Source organism: Guillardia theta, assembly GCF_000315625.1.
Source record: "Guillardia theta CCMP2712 unplaced genomic scaffold GUITHscaffold_1, whole genome shotgun sequence".
In the NCBI taxonomy this organism is placed as follows: Eukaryota; class Cryptophyceae; order Pyrenomonadales; family Geminigeraceae; genus Guillardia; species Guillardia theta.
In genome coordinates, this window is record NW_005434673.1 from 1034403 (window position 1) to 1053076 (window position 18674).

At 52.5% G+C, this 18674-nt stretch overlaps 4 protein-coding genes across 4 annotated transcripts; 2 read left to right on the top strand and 2 right to left on the bottom strand.

Moving 5' to 3' along the window:
- Positions 1-3782: 3782 nt before the first annotated feature.
- GUITHDRAFT_62607 (hypothetical protein) lies at positions 3783-6800 on the bottom strand (the record flags this gene model as incomplete). The annotated part of the gene is made up of 3 exons (XM_005842370.1): positions 3783-5674; positions 5780-6107; positions 6219-6800. The coding sequence occupies 3 exons, from the start codon at positions 6798-6800 to the stop codon at positions 3783-3785; spliced, it is 2802 nt and encodes a 933-aa protein (XP_005842427.1).
- A 3405-nt stretch (positions 6801-10205) lies between these two features.
- On the top strand, positions 10206-11080 carry GUITHDRAFT_149799 (hypothetical protein). The gene is made up of 5 exons (XM_005842371.1): positions 10206-10223; positions 10555-10663; positions 10717-10757; positions 10843-10874; positions 10926-11080. The coding sequence occupies exons 1-5, from the start codon at positions 10217-10219 to the stop codon at positions 10980-10982; spliced, it is 246 nt and encodes an 81-aa protein (XP_005842428.1). The 5' UTR covers positions 10206-10216; the 3' UTR covers positions 10983-11080.
- A 57-nt stretch (positions 11081-11137) lies between these two features.
- On the bottom strand, positions 11138-12828 carry Rad24 (Rad24 DNA damage checkpoint protein; the record flags this gene model as incomplete). The annotated part of the gene is made up of 2 exons (XM_005842372.1): positions 11138-11226; positions 11283-12828. The coding sequence occupies 2 exons, from the start codon at positions 12826-12828 to the stop codon at positions 11138-11140; spliced, it is 1635 nt and encodes a 544-aa protein (XP_005842429.1).
- A 1947-nt stretch (positions 12829-14775) lies between these two features.
- GUITHDRAFT_131645 (hypothetical protein) lies at positions 14776-18343 on the top strand (the record flags this gene model as incomplete). The annotated part of the gene is made up of 12 exons (XM_005842373.1): positions 14776-15165; positions 15214-15301; positions 15363-15514; positions 15570-15620; positions 15679-15741; positions 16035-16164; positions 16226-16259; positions 16308-16338; positions 16461-16529; positions 16577-17871; positions 17937-18039; positions 18092-18343. 12 exons carry the CDS (start codon positions 14776-14778, stop codon positions 18341-18343), a joined length of 2658 nt encoding a protein of 885 aa, XP_005842430.1.
- Between the last annotated feature and the right edge of the window lie 331 nt (positions 18344-18674).

Genomic DNA, 18674 nt, shown 5'->3' on the forward strand with positions numbered 1-18674 from the left:
GGAAGTGGTGATGGTGGTGGTGGTGGTGGTGGTGATGGTGGTGGTGATGGTGGTGGTGATGGTGGTGGAGGAGATGGTGGTGGTGTAGGAGGAGGAGGAGGTGATGGTGGAGTAGTAGTAGTAGTAGGAGGAGGAGGAGGAGGAGGAGGAGGTGATGGTGGAGTAGTAGTAGTAGGAGGAGGAGGATCAGCTGTAATACCTGCGTCCTTCTCGCTGCTCTTTGCTCGCTCGATCTCAAACTGGAATGTCGGAGGATTCAATCAGGATGTGCACAAACCAGCGATGGGGTAAGAAAGGAGCAAGGAGCAAGGAGGAAAACATCACAAAGGAAGGAGAAAAATACAAACGACAAGAGAAGAAAATTTACAACAAAAGGGCATGACATTGAACCTGAGCATCTAGAAGAACATTCTCCAACTTCGACTTTGAGATTTCTATCATGTCATCTTTCTCAGCTGTTGCAGGAAATCATCTCAAGCAAACATGTCAAAAGTTTTGCTTCACCTTCTCCACTCATGAGATCTTTGATCTGAAAGAAAAGAAAGGACGTGATCAGATTGCAACAAGAATCCAAGAGGATCGCATGACACAACAATCCGACAGCAAACGCTTTCATCTCACCTCTTCGGGGAGGTTTGTGTTGATGCTATGTGAGAAAATCTTCATGTCGAACAGGAACGTCGTCAGCTCTCCCTGGGAAAGAACATCACAACCCAGCATAACAAGCAAGGACAACCACCTTGAACAACTGATCCGCCCTCTTGTCGTACAGGTCTTGGAGCATCGACGCCTTTCAGACTTGCTCAGCGGGGTGCGAGGAGGAGAGGCAGAGATCTCTGCTATCACCCAGTGCGTCGGAAACTCCTCCCTGTCAGTCTCGTTGTGCTCGACCTTATGGTGCGCGATCTGTGCATCGTCCTCGATGAACCGAGAGTACCTGCTGATGACAGGCAGGAACGTGATCCCAGCTTCGTATCTCCTTGAGATCTCGTAGTCGTCGAAGGAGGAGGAGATTTCGTCGTCCACTGCGATGATGTAGGCGACGTGAAGGGCTGTGTACAGCTCCAGCCCTAGGGCGGCACAGAGGTCTGGAGGAGGCGAGTGAGGGACGTCAGATTTGTGATTGTAAGACCTCGGTGGAGAAGATATTTCATGTTGATCCTGTAGTCGTCGTCGACATCTTGGGGGATCTGTGGATGAAGATGATTGAGATTGATCCATGTCATGATGATCAAACGAATCATCACGTCCCCGTGCAAGTGATGTTTGAGATGATGGTCGATGTGACATAACAGCAGAACAGCAAGTACATGTGATATCACATCTGGCATCGTGAGCAAGATAAACTTTGTACCTCAAACTCCATGACGGCTGAGACGGGGAAAATGTGTTCTTTGCACGCAAAGTGAAGGTACTTGATAGACTTTAAGACAGAATCCTGGCAAATGAGATAAGATACAGCATGGCAGGAAGGAGAAGGGAGAAGGAGGAGAACAAAACTTTGCAGGAGACGTAAAAACAAGAGTTGAAAGAGAATGCTCTACTTTGCTCGACCTTGACAACTCAAGTTCCTTTTTCAACAGGAGCTCATCTGCAAAACATGATCAATCCTCAAAAAAAAAAAAAAACAACTGGCAAGCCAAACTTCGTGTAGTTCTCGAAAGCTCTTTCTGTGATGAAAGAGAAGTCAAAACATTACACCATCGAGAGGTTTTTGCTCCTTTACCTCCAACTTCACGACATCGCGGTCGCTCCCTCCTGTCTTTATCTGATCGCAAGGAATCAAACATCCAAGATTCCATCATCTGCTCGTCTCACATGACGAGCGCGAGAGATAGCCTGACCCCTGCTATCTCCCTCCACTTCCGGGCTCACTCTGTTCAGCTCGTACTTCTCATTCATCTTCATCCAAAGCCTCTGCTCCTCATCACTTGCAGGGATTGAATTCTTGCGCTCCCTCGCCTTCTCCTCCCGACCGTTCAAAGAGCCCCCCCCTCTCATCACAGCATGCAGCTCCTCCATCGCGCTGCTCAACTCCTCCAGCGTCCTCTCCAGCATCCTGACCCGCTGACTGACGGCACCATCCTCCTTCCTCTTGTCGTCAATGATCCGATTTTTTTCTTGCAGCTCGACATCGAAAGCTTGCTTCAGCGCATACATCTTCGCCTGGTCTGACGTCTGCGAAGCGTTTTCCCTCTCCGCCTCCAACTGCATCATTCGCTTCTCCAGGTTGTTGTTGCTCCCCAGCAGGGTCTGCACCTCAGCCTCCGCCCTCTCCAGCTCCTTGCGAAGTGTCTCCTCCATGTCGTCGGGAGGGGACCTCGCATGCGTGTTGGTCCTGGAGACATCGTAAAAGAAGCATGTCAAGGCTCGCAGAGAAGGTCCAGGCACACTGACGCACCTATGCTTCGTCGAGGAATGAATGGCGTTGATCAGGCTACCCATGTGCTCGCTCATTCGCTGCTGCTCCTCTCTAAGCTTCTGATTCTCTTGCAGGAGAATCTCCAGCCGGTCCGGCTGGTCATGCTGCGCCTTGTTCGACTTCATCCTCGAGATCTCGAGATTTAGCCTGTCCACCTCATATTGAAGTTCGGCATTCTTGTTCCGTAGGAGCCGAACCTGATCCGAGGACGCGTTCGCTGTGGCTATGGCTGCATCGCGTTGACTTTGAACAGCTGCGACCTTGGCTTGAATCTTAGCCATCAGCTTCTCATCGTCGATCCTCCATCTTCCAGACCTCTTCTTCTTCAGCGCCTGATTCTCCTGCTCCAACCTGCGCACCTTCTCCTCGAGAGCTCGCGTTGAGCTCTTCTCCGTGTGGAGCATATTTAACTTGCCCTCGATGTCCTCCATCTTCGCCTGCTGCAGCTGCATCTTCAAGTCCATCAGAGTCGGCATAGACGGAGGAGGTTCGTAGCTCAGGACCACCCCAGTGTCGCTTCCTATCTGGACAAGTGAAGCCTCCGACCTCCTCCAGTCCTCCTTCCTGGTCGTCGAACTTCGCAGAGGTTCCATCACTCCCCCTAGCGCAGGAGGTCTGACTGGAACCTCTCCTACGGATCCTCCTCCTCCTCCTCCTCCTCCTCTCTCTGCTCCCCATTCCCGCAATCCTCCTCTTCCCCAGTCAAGCGCCTGCATTCGATAACGACCAGTTGGACTACCCCTACAAGGTCCTGAAGATACCCCACCATTATACTTACAGAATACCCCTACTCAAGTACCCCCACCCCTCCAAATGTGCGGTCAAATGTCTGAGAAGTTGACAACCTTGGGAGAAATTCCAGCAGTGTAACGAGGGAGGAAGGAAGCAAGGGAGGGGCTGGGAGGAGGAGCAGAGCAGAGCAGAGCAGAGCAGAGCAGAGCAGAGCAGAGCAGAGCAGAGCAGAGCAGAGCAGGGCAGAGCAGGGCAGAGCAGGGCAGAGCAGGGCAGAGCAGGGCAGAGCAGGGCAGGGCAGGGCAGGGCAGGGCAGAGCAGGGCAGGGCAGAGCAGGGCAGGGCAGAGCAGGGCAGAGCAGGGCAGGGCAGGGCAGAGCAGAGCAGAGCAGAGCAGAGCGGTTTGAGCAGCATGAGTTGAGCAGATGGAAGAAAAGAAAAATCAAATGACCCTGAAACGTCCAAAGGTGGTCCCTATGAGACGTTCAGAATCATGAGGTAACTTGTAAGCAAGAGGAAGGAAAGATTATCATCAATAGGTACACTTCTGTAAGGAATAGATCGAGGGTGAGACAGTGGACAAGTTAGAGGAATACAAACAGAATAGATTATGACTGTTTTTCCTATGATTACACGTATCCACACTCTTCGCATTCGAATCCTCGTTCTCGTTCAAACCCCGACCTGGAACGCGGCAACATCAGATCATGAAGTGAACGTATCCTCTTCACCTGAGGACGAGACTGCACGACGTACGGGGACCCTCCCGACCAGCATCCCTCGATGTCCTGCGGCTTTCCTCCCATCGCCCCCTCCACCTCCTCTGCCAGCTTGCAGATGTTCATCACCAACTTGTCCAGCTCGCTAGTCGTCTGAATGATCGGATCCTTCCTGTACCCGATGATCTCGCGCTCGTAGTCGACCAGGGGCACGCTGTCGAAGAGCCCGGCGCCAGCGAAGTCATGAAGGTCCTCCGCGTCTGAATCAGAGCGGAAGACGAGTCCTCTTGCTCGCAGCATGACGCTCTTGCTAGGCATGCTCTCTATCCTCAGGACCTCATGGCTTCCCCTTCTGCACACAACACTGAGGGAGCGTCCTGGGAAGTTGCCGACGATAGCCTCGCCATGGCCCTTTGCGATCTCGATGTAGATCTCTGAAGGGTCCAGGTTGAGCGGGTTGACCGTGTGGACAACGAACGCATACTCAGCCTCGACGATCTGCTGGAGCAGGACAGCCATTCTGATCCTCTCGTTGGAGATCCCGGCCTTCTTACAAGAGAGAAAAGCTCGCTCGTTCCACACTGACGACCAGACCCTTTTGATACAGTCTAGCGACTCTTGCTCGTCGACGACGACCTGCCTGAAGACTCCATCTTGAAGGCTGCGAGCTATGTCGGCTCTGACCTCGTCGGGCACCTTGAGATCGAGGATGATGTTCTTGATGTCTTGCAGCTTACTTGGGATGTCCTCCGCATCGAGAACCCCCAGCTGCTTCACAATCTCCGCGTACTTGCGCTGACTGTCCCTGTTATCCTGATGCTGCAAGACGTACTGGAAGACCCCAAAGGGTATCAAAGCTGATTTCGGTGTCTTGATCCAGTCTGGCAGCCTCCTCCTTACGTTGAGCAAGTTCATGGTCTTGCCTCCTGCAACCTTCTTGCCCTCCTCAAGAATCTCTGATTCGAGGTAGACGAACTTGGACGGAGGTGTCGAGCGCTCTTCCTCCTCCTCCTCCATCCGTCGAGAGGAACCATGTGATGTATGCGAGTCCACCATGTCATCCATCGCTCCTTCTGCCATCTCGATCGAGACCCGCTGCTCCAGCACCTGACAGACAACATCCTTCCCATCGAAGTCGAGGAACTGATGGAAGGATGCCAGGTCGAAGCAGGACGCGAACATCACGTGGGTGTTCCTCGCCCTCACAGCTATGTGTGACAGGACGTCAGGAGAGTCCTGCGTTATAACCGCCACCACTCCCTCGGGTATCTCTTCCTCTCCGCTTACTCGACTTGACAAGAGGACTGTCGGGCAGTCAAAGCTCTTGAACTGCACGTCCTTGACATCGGCGATCATGACAACTCCTCTAGCCCTCCTGCTTCCAGGCGAGATGACCTGCCATGACGGCAGCACTCCTGACCTGCGGAAGGCCTGAACAGCCTTCTGATGGATGAGAGAAACGGCGAACCCGACTCCTCCTCGCACCACTCCCTCAGTGAACATGGCGATGTTCCAGGTCTCGGGGGTCTTGTCCGGGTTTCTTCTCCTTATGCTTCCACCCAGCTGCTCGGCTATGGGCTGGAATAGGCGGTGACAGCGGTCGGCCAGCTGGCTCAGCATCCTCTCCAGGCGATCGAGATACGCTGCGGCAAGCAGCGCATGCCGGTGAGATTTGCTCTTCCACTCCTCCATGTTGATCCCCACCGTCTGGAGGAGACTGCTCCAGTCACGAAGAATCTCGACGAGCTCTGAGGTCAGGGAAAGCAGGGAAGAGTCAAGGTCCTCGTCCACCGAGCTCGACGCTCGTCGTAGAAACAGGCTCCTCATGTTTGAGGAGAAGAAGAGCGTGTAGCAGAGGGACTCAAGCGAGAGCAGCAGCCAAAGTGCCAAGTCCTTGACTTGCATACTTGAGAGAACTCCCTCCACCATCATCCTGCTCTGATCCTGTAGAGCGATGTCGAGGTAGAGCAGGTCGCGCACCTTGGGAACATGCTGCTCATGAAGAATTGATTCCCAGAGCAATCGGCGAGCAGCAACGGAGTTGAAGAAGGAGGTGAAAGTCTCCTGGTAGGCAGGAGAAGGATGGGTCCTCTCCACCTTCACTGCCTCCACAAGAGCGTTGAGATTCCCGGGGAGGAAACCTCTGCAGAGATCATGCGAGTGCTCGAGATCAGCTCCTGCGTGAACGGATTTGAGGATTTGGAGGTAGTTGCTGAGCTCGTTGATCAATCCATTCTACGCATTAAGGGAAGATGTTAGTGAAGATCAGGTTCAAGATTTAGAGGAGGCCAAGAAAGGAGTAATGAGATGAACTTTGAGAAGAAGGGAAGAATTTCTTGGACGTACCTTGATGGAAGGAAAGAAGATCGGATCTTGTAGAATGGGCCTCTCAAATGTTTGCAATCGCTGCTTGTCAAGCCCAAATTTGCTGAGGTGACTGTAGAATGCTTTGAGATCTCCATTAGATTGCAAGAATTTGATGTAAGCCTCGCAGATGTAGATGTCATCAGGAGTGCAGTTGTTGTGCAACTTTTGATGCCATTCCTCCATCCACGTTCCCTTCCTCTTCTTGATCTCGAACTTCCTCATGATCACCAGGATCTCATCTCGGATCCTCTGTCCGTCGCCTCCTCCTCTTGGGATGGTAGACAGCATCATACGAAGAATATCGCGATCAGACGCTGACTGTGAGGACTTCCAGTATTTGGCTACCACCTCCGACAGGATTTGGATTTCATCGGCAAGCTCTCTAGGCTTTGTGTTGTGCCTCCTTTGCCATGAGAGCTGTCTGGTTTGGGAGAATCTGAGCCAAACAAACAAATGTCGCAGCATCTCCCTGCTTTGCGAAGAGGTGATCATATCCCGTGCTGTCCTGAATCGCTCCATCAGGCTCAGGCCCCCTCGGCTTTCAAACTCGAGGATGGGCATGATCATAAGCGAGTCGTTGCCAACATCAGCCTCGAAGTCTGTCATGCCCTTGTGACCCCTCTCGAACCTCGTCAACGGCACGTGAAAGTCACTCCCTCCAGCTGTCTTGTACCATCTGTTTTCCACTGCATCCTTCAGCACGAAGTTGATAGCGATCGGTAGCGCTGAGTTCTCGCTTGCATGATTCATGTCAGCAATCACTAGTTTGATCTCGTAGATTGGCACTCCTTTGTCGTCCACTCCGGTACTATCAAAGTTCGTCTGGACGGCGTTGTTGAGAACGTTTGATTGAGAAGGAATCATGTAGTCTCGTGGTAATTTCCAATCGCCTGTTCAGATTCATGGGAGTCAGACCAGAGCGCAAAAGAGAAGTGAGAAGAAAAATAGCAAAATGAGATGTGAAAGGACAACAAGGAAGATGATGGTATTAGAGTAAGCGATGATTGGTCAAGAGAACAGGAAGTGAGTTGAAAAAGAACAGAGGGGAAGGGAAAAGAACATGCCTGGCCTCTCATATCCGACGCTCCAGTGCATAGCGATTGGCTTGATATCTTTCCCTGTCGGAATCACTTTGATACGAACAATCTCTCGCTCATCGTCGGTTTCCTTAAGGGCTATCAGCCTAGCTTGAATCGTCTTACCATCCTTGTCAAGACATTCGAACATGCTCTCATAGATCCTCGTGTCGGGCTCAGCCATCGCCTGAGACGAATTCTCGTCGCTCATCTTATCCGAATTTGTTGTTGTCGAATGAGGAGTCTGGGAATGATGCAAACCGTCGACCCACTGATTGACCCGAGATAGAGACTTCGCTGAGATGCTCTCGGAATTCTCACTTTGCGGCTGCGCATGAGAAGCTGACACCTTTACACTCTGTGCAAGGAAGCATCAAACAATGAAATTCCCGTCGACCTGCTGAAAGTTACCTGGTGTTCCCTCCTGTCATCTCCATCTAGAGCGATCGGCAGATTCGTTCTTTTCGCCAGCCTCTCCTCGAGCGTTCCATAATCTGCTTCACGATCAGCTGAAAACGGTCTTCCTTCACATCCTCCATATCGGAAGGACTGCACCAGTCTTGATCTCCTTAAGATGCTTCAAGTGCTCATGGAATGGAGCAAAAACCGAATTTTCTCCCATTGGAAAAACTCTGCAAGTTGTAAAGTTTAAACTGGTCTGCAAAAGCACAATTCAAACCTCCCAGACTTGCTGTCGAACACTTTGAAACGAATACCCAAGAAATCATCGAGCGACCCTCCGCGGGTTCCGTCGACTGCGATATGTAACTCTTCATCCATTGGTGTTCGAACCAACTTATCATTCAGGTCTGTTGAACCTTTTGGGAGTTGAATACCAAAATCTTTCGTAACAACCTTGGGATGCTCCAGCGAGCTGATGTCCTTCACCACCACACCCCAGTGCATCTCTAACCCTCTCTCCGGCGCCGAGCACACCAGCCGAACTCCCCTCTCGTCTTTCAACACCTGCACATGAGCTGTGAACAAACCGTGGCCATCGATGGCTTGCTCAAAGATGGTGGTAGAGTGCCCTCCTCGCAAGGTCAGACGATTCCTAGCCGCCCTCTCCTTCTGCATCAGGAAAGCTTTGAACTCCGTAGGAGACAACCCTCGCTTTCCGTTTAGGTCAGAGCTAGCGGGGGGGATCTGATAATTCGGATTCCCGTCGCGGAAACTGAGCACCTGACAAGGACCTCCAAGCAAGACGATAGTTGTGATCAATTGCAGACAGAAAGAAACATCTCTGTTGGCGAAGAAAGCCATCTGTGATGTTCTTGCGGTGGAAAAGGCGATGCTGCACTGTAGAAAGATCGAATAAGCACAATGTTTGAATGTTCAATAGTTCGATACACATAGAGAACGTTTCAACTTACCACTCGATGATAATGAACGATCAAAAGAGACTAGATGCGTTTGTAGGAAAATAAGGATGTGGAAGCGAATGGAATACAGAGACACTTTCAGTAAACCACATAGGGGCGAAAATCTTACGTCCTTTGTGGATTGAGTGTAAGACTACTACCTCTATCATTATCTAGTTACGTGATCTTCTACATCACTATTCGGGAATGGACTTTCACATCTTGTTACTTGTCGTAACTAGAAACTTCAGCATCATGTTGATCTCAGACTTATAATCAATTACAAGTGTTCAATTCCATGTTACAAGTGTTCAATTCTTGGTGGAACAATGGAAGTAGATTCATGTAAGTACCACTTGAAGAATGTGCGAGGAAAAACAGTATAAGATTGCCATAGTTGTTTCATTGAGGGAGGAGCAGGAGCAGGAGCAGGGGCAGAAGTAGGGGCAGGAGCAGGGGTGAGAGCAGGACCAAGACGAGGACCAGGACAGCATGTTGGGGTGAGAGCAGGGGCCGATGCAAAACCAAGACCAGGAGCAGGAGCAGGAGCAGGAGCAGGGGCAGGCAGGAACAGGTGCAGAAGTAGGGGCAGCGGCATCGGTAGGTGCAGCGGCAGCGCCAGGGGTGCACCTAGCACGGGAGCGCCAGAAGCAGGAGCAGGAGCAGATGCAGGTGCAGGTGCAGATGCAGATGCAGATGCAGGAGCAGGAGCAGGAGCAGATGCAGATGCAGGAGCAGGGGCAGGAGCAGGAGCAGGGGCAGGGGCAGGAGCAGATGCAGGAGCAGGAGCAGGGGCAGGAGCAGCAGCAGCAGCAGCAGCAGGAGCAGCAGCAGCAGCAGGAGCAGGAGCAGGAGCAGGCAGGGGCAGGAGCAGGAGCAGGAGCAGGAACAGGGGCAGGGGCAGGAGCAGATGCAGGTGCAGGTGCAGGAGCAGGAGCAGATGCAGGTGCAGGTGCAGGAGCAGGATGCTAGGAGCAGGCAGGGGCAGGGGCAGGGGCAGGCAGGAGCAGGAGCAGGAGCAGGAGCAGGAGCAGGAGCAGGCAGGGGCAGGGGCAGGCAGGGGCAGGAGCAGGAGCAGGAGCAGGAGCAGGAGCAGTAGCAAGAGCAGGAGCAGGCAGGAGCAGATGCAGGAGCAGGAGCAGGAGCAGGAGCAGGCAGGGGCAGGAGCAGGCAGGGGCAGGAGCAGGAGCAGGAGCAGGAGCAGGCAGGAGCAGGAGCAGGAGCAGGAGCAGGGGCAGGGGCAGGCAGGAGCAGGAGCAGGAGCAGGAGCAGGGGCAGGGGCACCTGTTGTCGGAGGAGCCTGATCAAACTTGCAATGCGGCCAAATGCACCCCCACCCCCATCTTGACTCTTCAAAGAACCCCTACTCAAAAAATCTTACCCCTACCCCTCCCGCCAACGATACATACCCCTACCCTGTGATATACCCGCATATTTACTGGGCTTTCAACCCCTACTTGAACCAAAAAAAATTCTACCCCCACCCCGTGAAAATGGTCCATATACCCCCACGCCATTGACTGCTGCTGTAATTGCGGCAATGTTCGGTGAGCGACAACGATGTTCCTGCTCCTGCTGCTCCTGCTGCTCCTGCTGCTCCTGCTGCTCCTGCTGCTCCTCCTCCTGCTCCTGAACTCTCCTGTTTATGCCGCTGTTCCTCCTGCACCTGATCCCTTGCTCCTGATGCTCCTCCACCCCCTCTTCCTCCTTTCTTTGTGCCTGCCACCCTCCTGCCACTTATCCACAATGAGTGCTCTTGCTTGTACAGCTGAACCTGTCTATATCCCATCTTCTAGTGGGATTCATGGAGAGACCGTGATGGAAAAAGAAAATGACAACGCAAAATGCAGTTGTTTTCCAGCTCACATTCAGCTACAGATAACGCTAGGAAGTTTATTGAGCTGAAGGACTCGTTCGGACAGAACTCGCTCATCCTTCAGTCCCTGAGCAGCCAAGCATGCGATCTTGTGGATGGAGCCATGCCTGGGTGATACCCTCGTCTCTTGGAAGAACCCTGATCATGGATGAACTTTGTTCTAGATGGATGCCCACCTGGACTCCCACTGACGAGGAGAAAAACTGTAAGAACTAGGACGTTGCTTCATATTTTCTCTGATGAATTTCTCTTCTTGCTCGTTGTTGATCTTTCAGTGACCTCTGGGGCAGGTGACATCCCCAAGGATGCCTTTTACTGTCAGGTCGTCGCCGGAGAAGTCTTGCGAGACAATGTTTCTAATCCTGGTGATCAGGTGTACAAGCAGCATCCTGCGAACACCAACACTCCTGGCATTATTCCGTCCTGTTAATTGATGAAGATATTTGGATCGGGAGTGCTGTTGTCTTGCTCCGAGAGACCGTAGTATTTGATTCAACTAGGTTGTTGAAGAATGAATTTACATATTCAGAGAGATGAGAAGGTTGGCTAGCATGGATAAGTGGGTGAACGATGGTGAGAAGCACTTTAGTCACTGAAGTCTTCGATCTGGTCTTCAATGAGGGCCGCCTGAGACTTGAATCGCAAACTCTCCACCCTTGCATCGCTCTGACTATCTGCGAAGTGCTCTTGTCAAAATCATTGTTGTGGGATATGTGTAAATTTGACCCACCTGGTTGACCCGCCTGCGGTTCTATAATACAAGGTACAATGGGTTCGTCGAAACCCTCTTTGAGCATCTCTCGTGAGGGACGCTTGTACTTGCTGCTTGCTTGTCCGTTCTGCAACGTGAACGATGTCAACTCCTGCAGACACGATCTCTGAATAGCAGTCAGCCCAACGTCGGTCCTGTACGAAGCAAAGCGTAGGGGATGGAGAGGCAGCATGTTGACGAGGTCATCTGTCCTTGCCGTCGAGAAGGCTCGAACCACCTCGCTCTTCATGCGGTTTGCATAATTCTCGACAGAAAACATGGTTGGCTTGCAAAGAGGAACAAATTTCGCTTTCACTGCGTGCTTGTTGCAAAGTGGGATGGCCCGGCAAGATATTGAGACAGCGCATCGACTAGCATTTGTCGCCGCCTTCCCGCTCATGTTGTCATTGTGATAGGGGTTGTCGCTGGGATTCCAAGACGAGGCAACGAGCTCCGCTTCCGACAAGTAGCAGCAGGCTTCCGCTATGTCTTCAATCTCACTGTAGAAGGTGGGAAAATTTTCAAAGAGATAATCCAACAGAATCTTCTCAGTCAATCCTGCTTTCTCCACCACCTCTTCCAGGTTTCCTGTGCCGGCTGCTATCTCCGTGCCCTTGTTAGGATTCACCTCGTCCTGTGATGCCTCTGAGGGATTCTGAGTCGGGCTTGACTTCTTGTGGAGAATTTTCCCTAACGCGTGAAAAAATGTATGAGAAGATTCTCTACCATACCCAGCTGAATCAGCGACTGACAGTGGTCTCGAATGTGCCCGATTTCGCCTCCCACCAGCGCATATCACCTGGAGCGAATTGATTGCACTGCGCATATCACCATCAGCCCACTGTACAACTGAGTCAACTACACTCTTTTCTGAACCAACACGAGCAGCACTCATGATTCTTTCTATACCCTTCTTCAAGAAAGTCTTGGCTATCGGATTCATCTGAATGACTTGAACACCCGGGAGGCCAAAGATGCATTGCGGCCAGGCAGCAAGACCTCGTTCGTTTGACTGATGATCTGTGTGAGTGACAACCAGAAGACACCTAACATGATTGAAGAACTGAACGAGCTCTGCCCTCAGCCGACTCCTTTGATGCTCCATGTGCATGTAAGGGACCTCGTCGAGGAGAATGAGTACGCCCGCATGATCGATCCCCGACTCTCCTTCGTTGTCGAACGTGATGATTGAATTCGACAACTGTCGACTTGAACGCAAGAAGCGCACTAGGTTGTCCAGCTCTGACTCATACTCTATCTCCAAACTCTGCACTCGATCATAGGAGATCGTTGGCTTGCTCTTCCACTCGACGACCTTGAGGCCCTTCTGGCTGGCCATCAACCGGACTAACGATGACTTTCCACATCCACTCGGCCCTCGTAACACTAAAATCTTGTTGAAGAGCTTGTGGCCCGCTCGCAGACACTCCATGCTCCGGTCAAGCCATGTGCTGAATTCAGATATCTTGGCTGAGTTGATAGAGAGCTCTTGCATGTTACCGGGAGAGAAATGATCTGCCCACATGTTCGTGATGGGAGCATGTTTGCTGGTTCGTGCTGTGAGGAGCAACAGGAATCAGGATGCTTACAACCAGAAGATTTGAAACGTTTACCTTCCGCCTCGAAGTCTTCAGTAGCATGCCCACCTCTGGAGAATACAAGCGTTCGCTGGCGCCCTTTACCACTATCAAGGAGTCAGCACGATCATAAGGCCTTGATCAGGATAGAGTTCAGCAGCACCTAGTTGGTTTGCGAGTTTCATTTGACCTCTGGGTTCTGATTCTCCCTCCTCCTCCTTCTCCAGGATCCTCGTCCTCAGCAGCTCTCCCTTGAGGTTTTCGGCGTCTCTTCCTTTTGATTCGAGCCTCTTCCTCTGAATCAGAGTCTATCACAACTGTTGCTTCCTCCTCCTCCTCCTCCTGCTTATCTTGTCGGCGCGACACCCTCGGCATCCTGTTACTTCCCCACCATGGAACTGGAAGCCTGACTGGAAGCAGGGATCCACGTCGAGAGTCCGACGCAGACTCCGGTCCGGCACCGCCGGCCGCCTGGGCCCCGGCAGCCCAGGCCCGGGCCGCCGCTAGACTGGTGACTCGGAACTTGACAGTGCTTGAAGCAGTCACTCGGAGACCAGACAAGTTCACGGACCGGTCGCGGGCGGCCCGACCCGGCCGCCGGGCCTCGACCTTCAAGCCTTGCTGCTGAACAGGGCCCGTGAGTGACAAATTAAAGATCAGTACGAGGACAATCAGGAGAGTCGAGAAGGCTTGACCCTGAGCCAAACGGCGCCGGCGAGAAGAGAAAAGACAGCGAGAACCAAACCTATTCTTGGAGGCCTTGAGCTGACGAAAGATCCTGGACCGGATACGTTTGCAAGTCGGATACTTGAAAGCGCAGCGCATCGTCCTGCAAGAGTCCATCAGTGCTGGCCGCCCGGCCGCTGATGGGAAGATAGGCCATGCTGAAGTCCAGGATTAACCCATGCCATCCGCGGCCTCCAGCCTAGTAGCCTTCAGTTGCGGAAGTTCAAAGTTAATCAGCGGCGAATCAACCTCCACCTCACTGGCCCTGAGAATCTATTTAACCCAAGATCCACCAAAGACTAACTCTCAGTACACCTGAGATCCTTACACCAACCTTATTCACCTCAACGATACACAGCTGTGCTGTCTCTAACACCTTCACTGATGGTGATAGAACTCTCAGAAGAACCACACAACCGTTGAACACCGCCAACACCTCGGCTTTATTCACAGCAGTCACCTTCCCTTCACGGTCCCTTCCAGCCCAATTACAATGCACACCGCCCTGGACACGTGTCCTCCTAACCCCCTTTTCACTGCCTGACCCTCAGGCTCGTCGATTCCTTAATTCCAGACCTATGTCAAAGCCCACTTCCATCTCGCTGAGCTTCGTCCACCGATGAGACGCAATACCCTGAACTTCTCGCCGTCTTCAAGAACTTATCCGAGTTCTTACAAAAGTCCCCTACATGATGATCATCACTGAGGGCCATCACGGTATTTTTAGTAAGTTCAGGTCCCGGCAGTCCCGAGTCTGAGCTTCACCGGGTCAAGCTTGCTTTTAGACCGATTCAGAGCGGGGATGAGGGTTCCAGAAAAAATGTGCGCGGCAGAGGCGGGAGAGAAGGAAGGGAGAGGTGGGGAGGAGGAGAGGAGATGAAGGCAGAGGGACAAGCGAGGAGAAGAGGAGAAGCTTTGAGGGGAGATGCCTACAGCCGAAGGATGCGAGGCCTCACGTACCGAGCATGTTTGCGAATGTGGTTGCAGATGTATGTGCTGGTCATTTGAGGGGGGTTGGTCCCCTTCCTGCCGAGTGTCGCCTTGGGGGAGCATCTGATTGGTTTCACTTTGCAGGGCTACGTTGCTTCAACGTGTTGCGCCATGGCGGGTTGTGCCCTCTGATCGCGGCGCCTGTGTGATGTAATAAGTGCGGTTGCAACGGTCCAGAGATGGCTTCGGGTTGTGACAGCGCTATGAACGAAGAGCCTTTCAAGTTGTCCCCTGTGATGACTGAGACGGAATCCAAGGAGAAGTTGGAAACAAGCAAGCAGGGCACTCCTCATGATGCTCCAGAAGAGGTTGAGAGAGAGCCGGCAAAGGAGGCCCCTGCGGCTGAGGAGCCGGGAGCAAAACAGGGCAGCGAAACCAAGGCCTCAAACGAAGACAACCCTTCTTCCCAAAGCAAGGAAAATGGAGACGCGCCAAAGACTGAAGAAGGTGGAACGATCAAGTCAGGGTTGTTGCCACTCTTAACAAGCTTCTGCACAGATGAAACCATGGCGGACGAGCGAAGTGAAGCCTCGGCAGCCTTGTCGACCCCTCGCCTCGGTGTGCGGCAGGTGAATCAAAAGGATGAGGTGTGATGTCTCCTCAGTCTCCTCGCACAGTTGTCTGAGAGCTCTGAGGGGAACCTTTCGCCCGCCACGCGCAAACTTGTTGATAGTTTAGCGCAAGGCTCGGTTGAAAACATGGAAGGTATTAGGGAGACACGATGCTCGATTTGAAATCATGACACTATCTCTCTTGCTCAAAGCAGCATTAGATGCAGAGATTGCCAGGAACGAAACAGTCGAGGAGAAAGAAGCCCCTCCCACATCGCAAGGGGAAACAGGAAACAGCGAGGAGGTCAACGGGAACATTCTGAAGAATGTTGCTCAACAACTTCAGCAATCTATCGCAAGCTTCCCGGTGATTGGCTACAGCCTATTTGCTCCCGATGGAGTGAAGTGACTCTTGCCCTCAGGGCTCAGGCGGAGGTGGTGGTCCTGTTCACATCTTCTACCCCAACGGACAGGTATGATCGCTGAAAGAAGTCTCATAGAGCTCTCAAATTGACATTCTTGCTCTGCCAGTTTCTGCAAGTAGGGCAAAACCTTCAAGTGTTGAACAGCAGCAGTTCCAGCCAAGCACAGCAGGTTTTTCTGAAGGATTTCACTTGAGTTCGCTCACATAAGCGTCTCGCACTCTAGGCTTCAAATTGCACACAAACCCCACAAGTGAGTCTATTCACCTGCCAATGACATCGTTTAGTCTTCACAGGTTGTCTACTATCTGCCGACTGGAACATCAGCCCCGCAACAGCAAGTCTTGTTCTACGTCCCCGGGCAAACAAATCAGTTTAGAGCTCTTCCAATGGGTTTGCCCCCACAACCAGTTCATGTTGGTTCCTTCTGTTCTCCTCGTGAGACATTGAGTTCATCTTCCTCAGAAGAAGGCAAATCAAGGAAACGGAGATTCCAAATCGCATGCGGGAGAAACATCTACGATCGAACCTGTGTCCAGCAGTGATCCTAAGAAGTCTTCTACCGAACCGGCATCGAGAGATCATGAGTGCAAAGGTGCATAGCAGATATGAAGGTGGAAGTTGGAATCCTTGCTAAAACAGATATGTTGTTTCAGATGCAACGGCCATTTCATCAGCTAACGGCAGCAGGTGGTCTTCGTTCAATCCTTTGTTTCAACTGAACTTGAATTTGATCAGCGTTGCCGATGGAAGAAATCTTCACGCTCAGGTGACGAGTACTCATCAGGAGGCCGAATATGCAATATCCACCACCACACTCCTTTCTTATCTCCTACCTCTCCCATAGCCACCGAGTCCGAATCCAATCTTACAGACTCAAATGACTAGCAGGTTGGGGGACAAGCGGTCCAACCCGTACTAATCCAGCAGCCGGGAGGATCATTCGTAGTCTACGGCCAGGTTGAGAGGTGCTCGCTGCTTAATGAAATATAACATGTATCTGTCAGGCAACCCAGTTCATGGTTGGTCAAGGAGCTCAGGCTGCTGCTCAGAAGCCTGCGGGCTCCCGACATCACTCGGCGGAACAGTCCAAGGCAGATGCGCAAGGAAACATGTCGAAGAATGTGAACGTGTCCAATCGTCCAAGACGGCAGACGAGAGGACGAGGGCGAGGAGGAAGAGGAGGGAGAGGAGGCCGTGGGCAAATGCCACAGACCAGAGTTTTCGACCAGGAAGGGAACGAGATCTCCAAGTTCAGCTCTCCAAACTACGATGACCCGGACCTCCGCTTCGGAGCGTTTCTGCTCAACAATGTGTCCAACCGAGCACTAGTGGGCCAGCAGGAGGAGAATGACGGGGACGATTTCGATCAGAGCCAAGAGTACGATCAAATGGAAGACTCGTCGGCCCTCGCTCTCCTCTGCAAGACCCTCTACAAGGCACGATGCGGGGAGCTGACCCATCCCACCAAGTACGTCGGGGTATGGAAGCTTCCTTCGGGCAAGTACAAGTCTTGCATCTGGAACTTTCGCAAGAACGGCAGCGGTAAGTGCCGGTACCGACTAGGGATCTTTGAGAATGCAGTCGACGCCGCCATGGCTTACGATCGCGCGGCAATCTATCTGAAGGGAAGTCGAGCAGTGACGAACTTCCCGCACGACGAGGAGAGGGATGAAGCGGATATCCGACATATGCTCGAGTCAGAGGCCATCACAGACTCCGACATCATGTCGGGATCGGAAAGTGATCTGTCGGAGGACAACGAGGTTGTCTGGGACGGCCAGCAGGCGATCAAGAGGAGAAAGCGACAGCTGAATGAGGCAGAGGACTCGAGCGAAGCCAACAAGATACGCAAGGCGATGTACCTCGGGGTGTGGAGGAAGGACGACGGTCCATGGCGAGCGACTCTGAGGAAGGGAGAGAACGGTCAGAAGAGGACACAGCACCTAGGGTTCTTCAAGTCGGCGAAGGCTGCTGCCCTGGCATACGATCGAGCTGTGGTTGCCATCAATCGAGAGCGAGCCAAGACGAACTTCCCTATCACTGAGGAGCTGCTGGCTGCTTCTCGCACCAAGATGGTGGAGCCAGAGCACACTGCTCACACTCTAGCGCAGGCCTGGTCGGGCAGCCAGGAGGCAACGCACGTGGAGCTGCAGATGCTGCATGGGAAGTACCTCGGGGTTGAGAGGACGACGAAGGGAGATTGGGAAGCTTGCATCTACGTGGGAGAGAACCTTGGAGGAACGGCGCGGCCCAGGAAGCTCGTGGCCGGGGTGTTCAACCATGCAGTACAGGCTGCAAGGTGGGGTGGAACCTGTCTACTCGTTGCTCCTCTGCTACAGTGCAGGGCCTGACGCTGAGCTGCAGAGCTTACGACAAAATCGCGCTAGCCATCTTCGGCCGAGACTGCGTTACCAACTTCCCTTACTTCAGTCCAACCAGGAGGGAAAATGTCCAGGACGGCGATATGGTGACGTTTGATAACGCTCCTCTGCTCTCGATTGACGTCGCTCGCCTGGCAGGTTGTGGATGGAGCCGAAAATCGTCCTGATTCTCAAGCACTGGATGGGGAGAAGGTAGAGGATCAGGGGGAGGAGGAAGGCATGTCGAAACCAGCTGTGAGCGATTGTGTTATGAAGGAGGAGGAGGAGGAGGAGGAGGAGGAGGCCCGGGAGGAGGAGGAGGAGCCGAAGACATCGCGGAGTGGTAGATCTGGCTCTGGATCTCCTTCAAACAAGAAGATGGATGTAGAGGAGGAGAAAGCAAACAAGTAGAGTGAACCTGTCGTACTAAAGAATGAATGCAAAGTGAACTGCGTGCCCTCAGTGTCGTTCAACTACTCTCGAAACTTCATCAGTTCGGAAAGATTGATTGCAAAGTCAATTAGCTAATGCTTGTTTTCCTCGGGATGCCGAATCCAGAACCCCCTTCCCCACAAACCTGCCAACCTTTCGGGACCCCTCCTTTTGGGTACCCCACCCCTCATTTGACCACATTGTAAGGGCCTTTCAACGGTAATCTTCGGGCCGTGTTCATGTACCCTACCCAGTTCGACCGAATCACGCAGGAGTCGGTGGCCGTGGCACCAGGAATGTACCGTGAGGG

What these genes read in the sequence shown, in the direction of transcription:
- GUITHDRAFT_149799 (XM_005842371.1), top strand. An exon ending in GTGGATGGAGCCATGCCTGG is followed by an intron (nt 10,664 to 10,716) that starts GTGATACCCTCG and finishes ACTTTGTTCTAG; the next exon opens with ATGGATGCCCACCTGGACTC. An exon ending in CACTGACGAGGAGAAAAACT is followed by an intron (nt 10,758 to 10,842) that starts GTAAGAACTAGG and finishes CCTCTGGGGCAG; the next exon opens with GTGACATCCCCAAGGATGCC.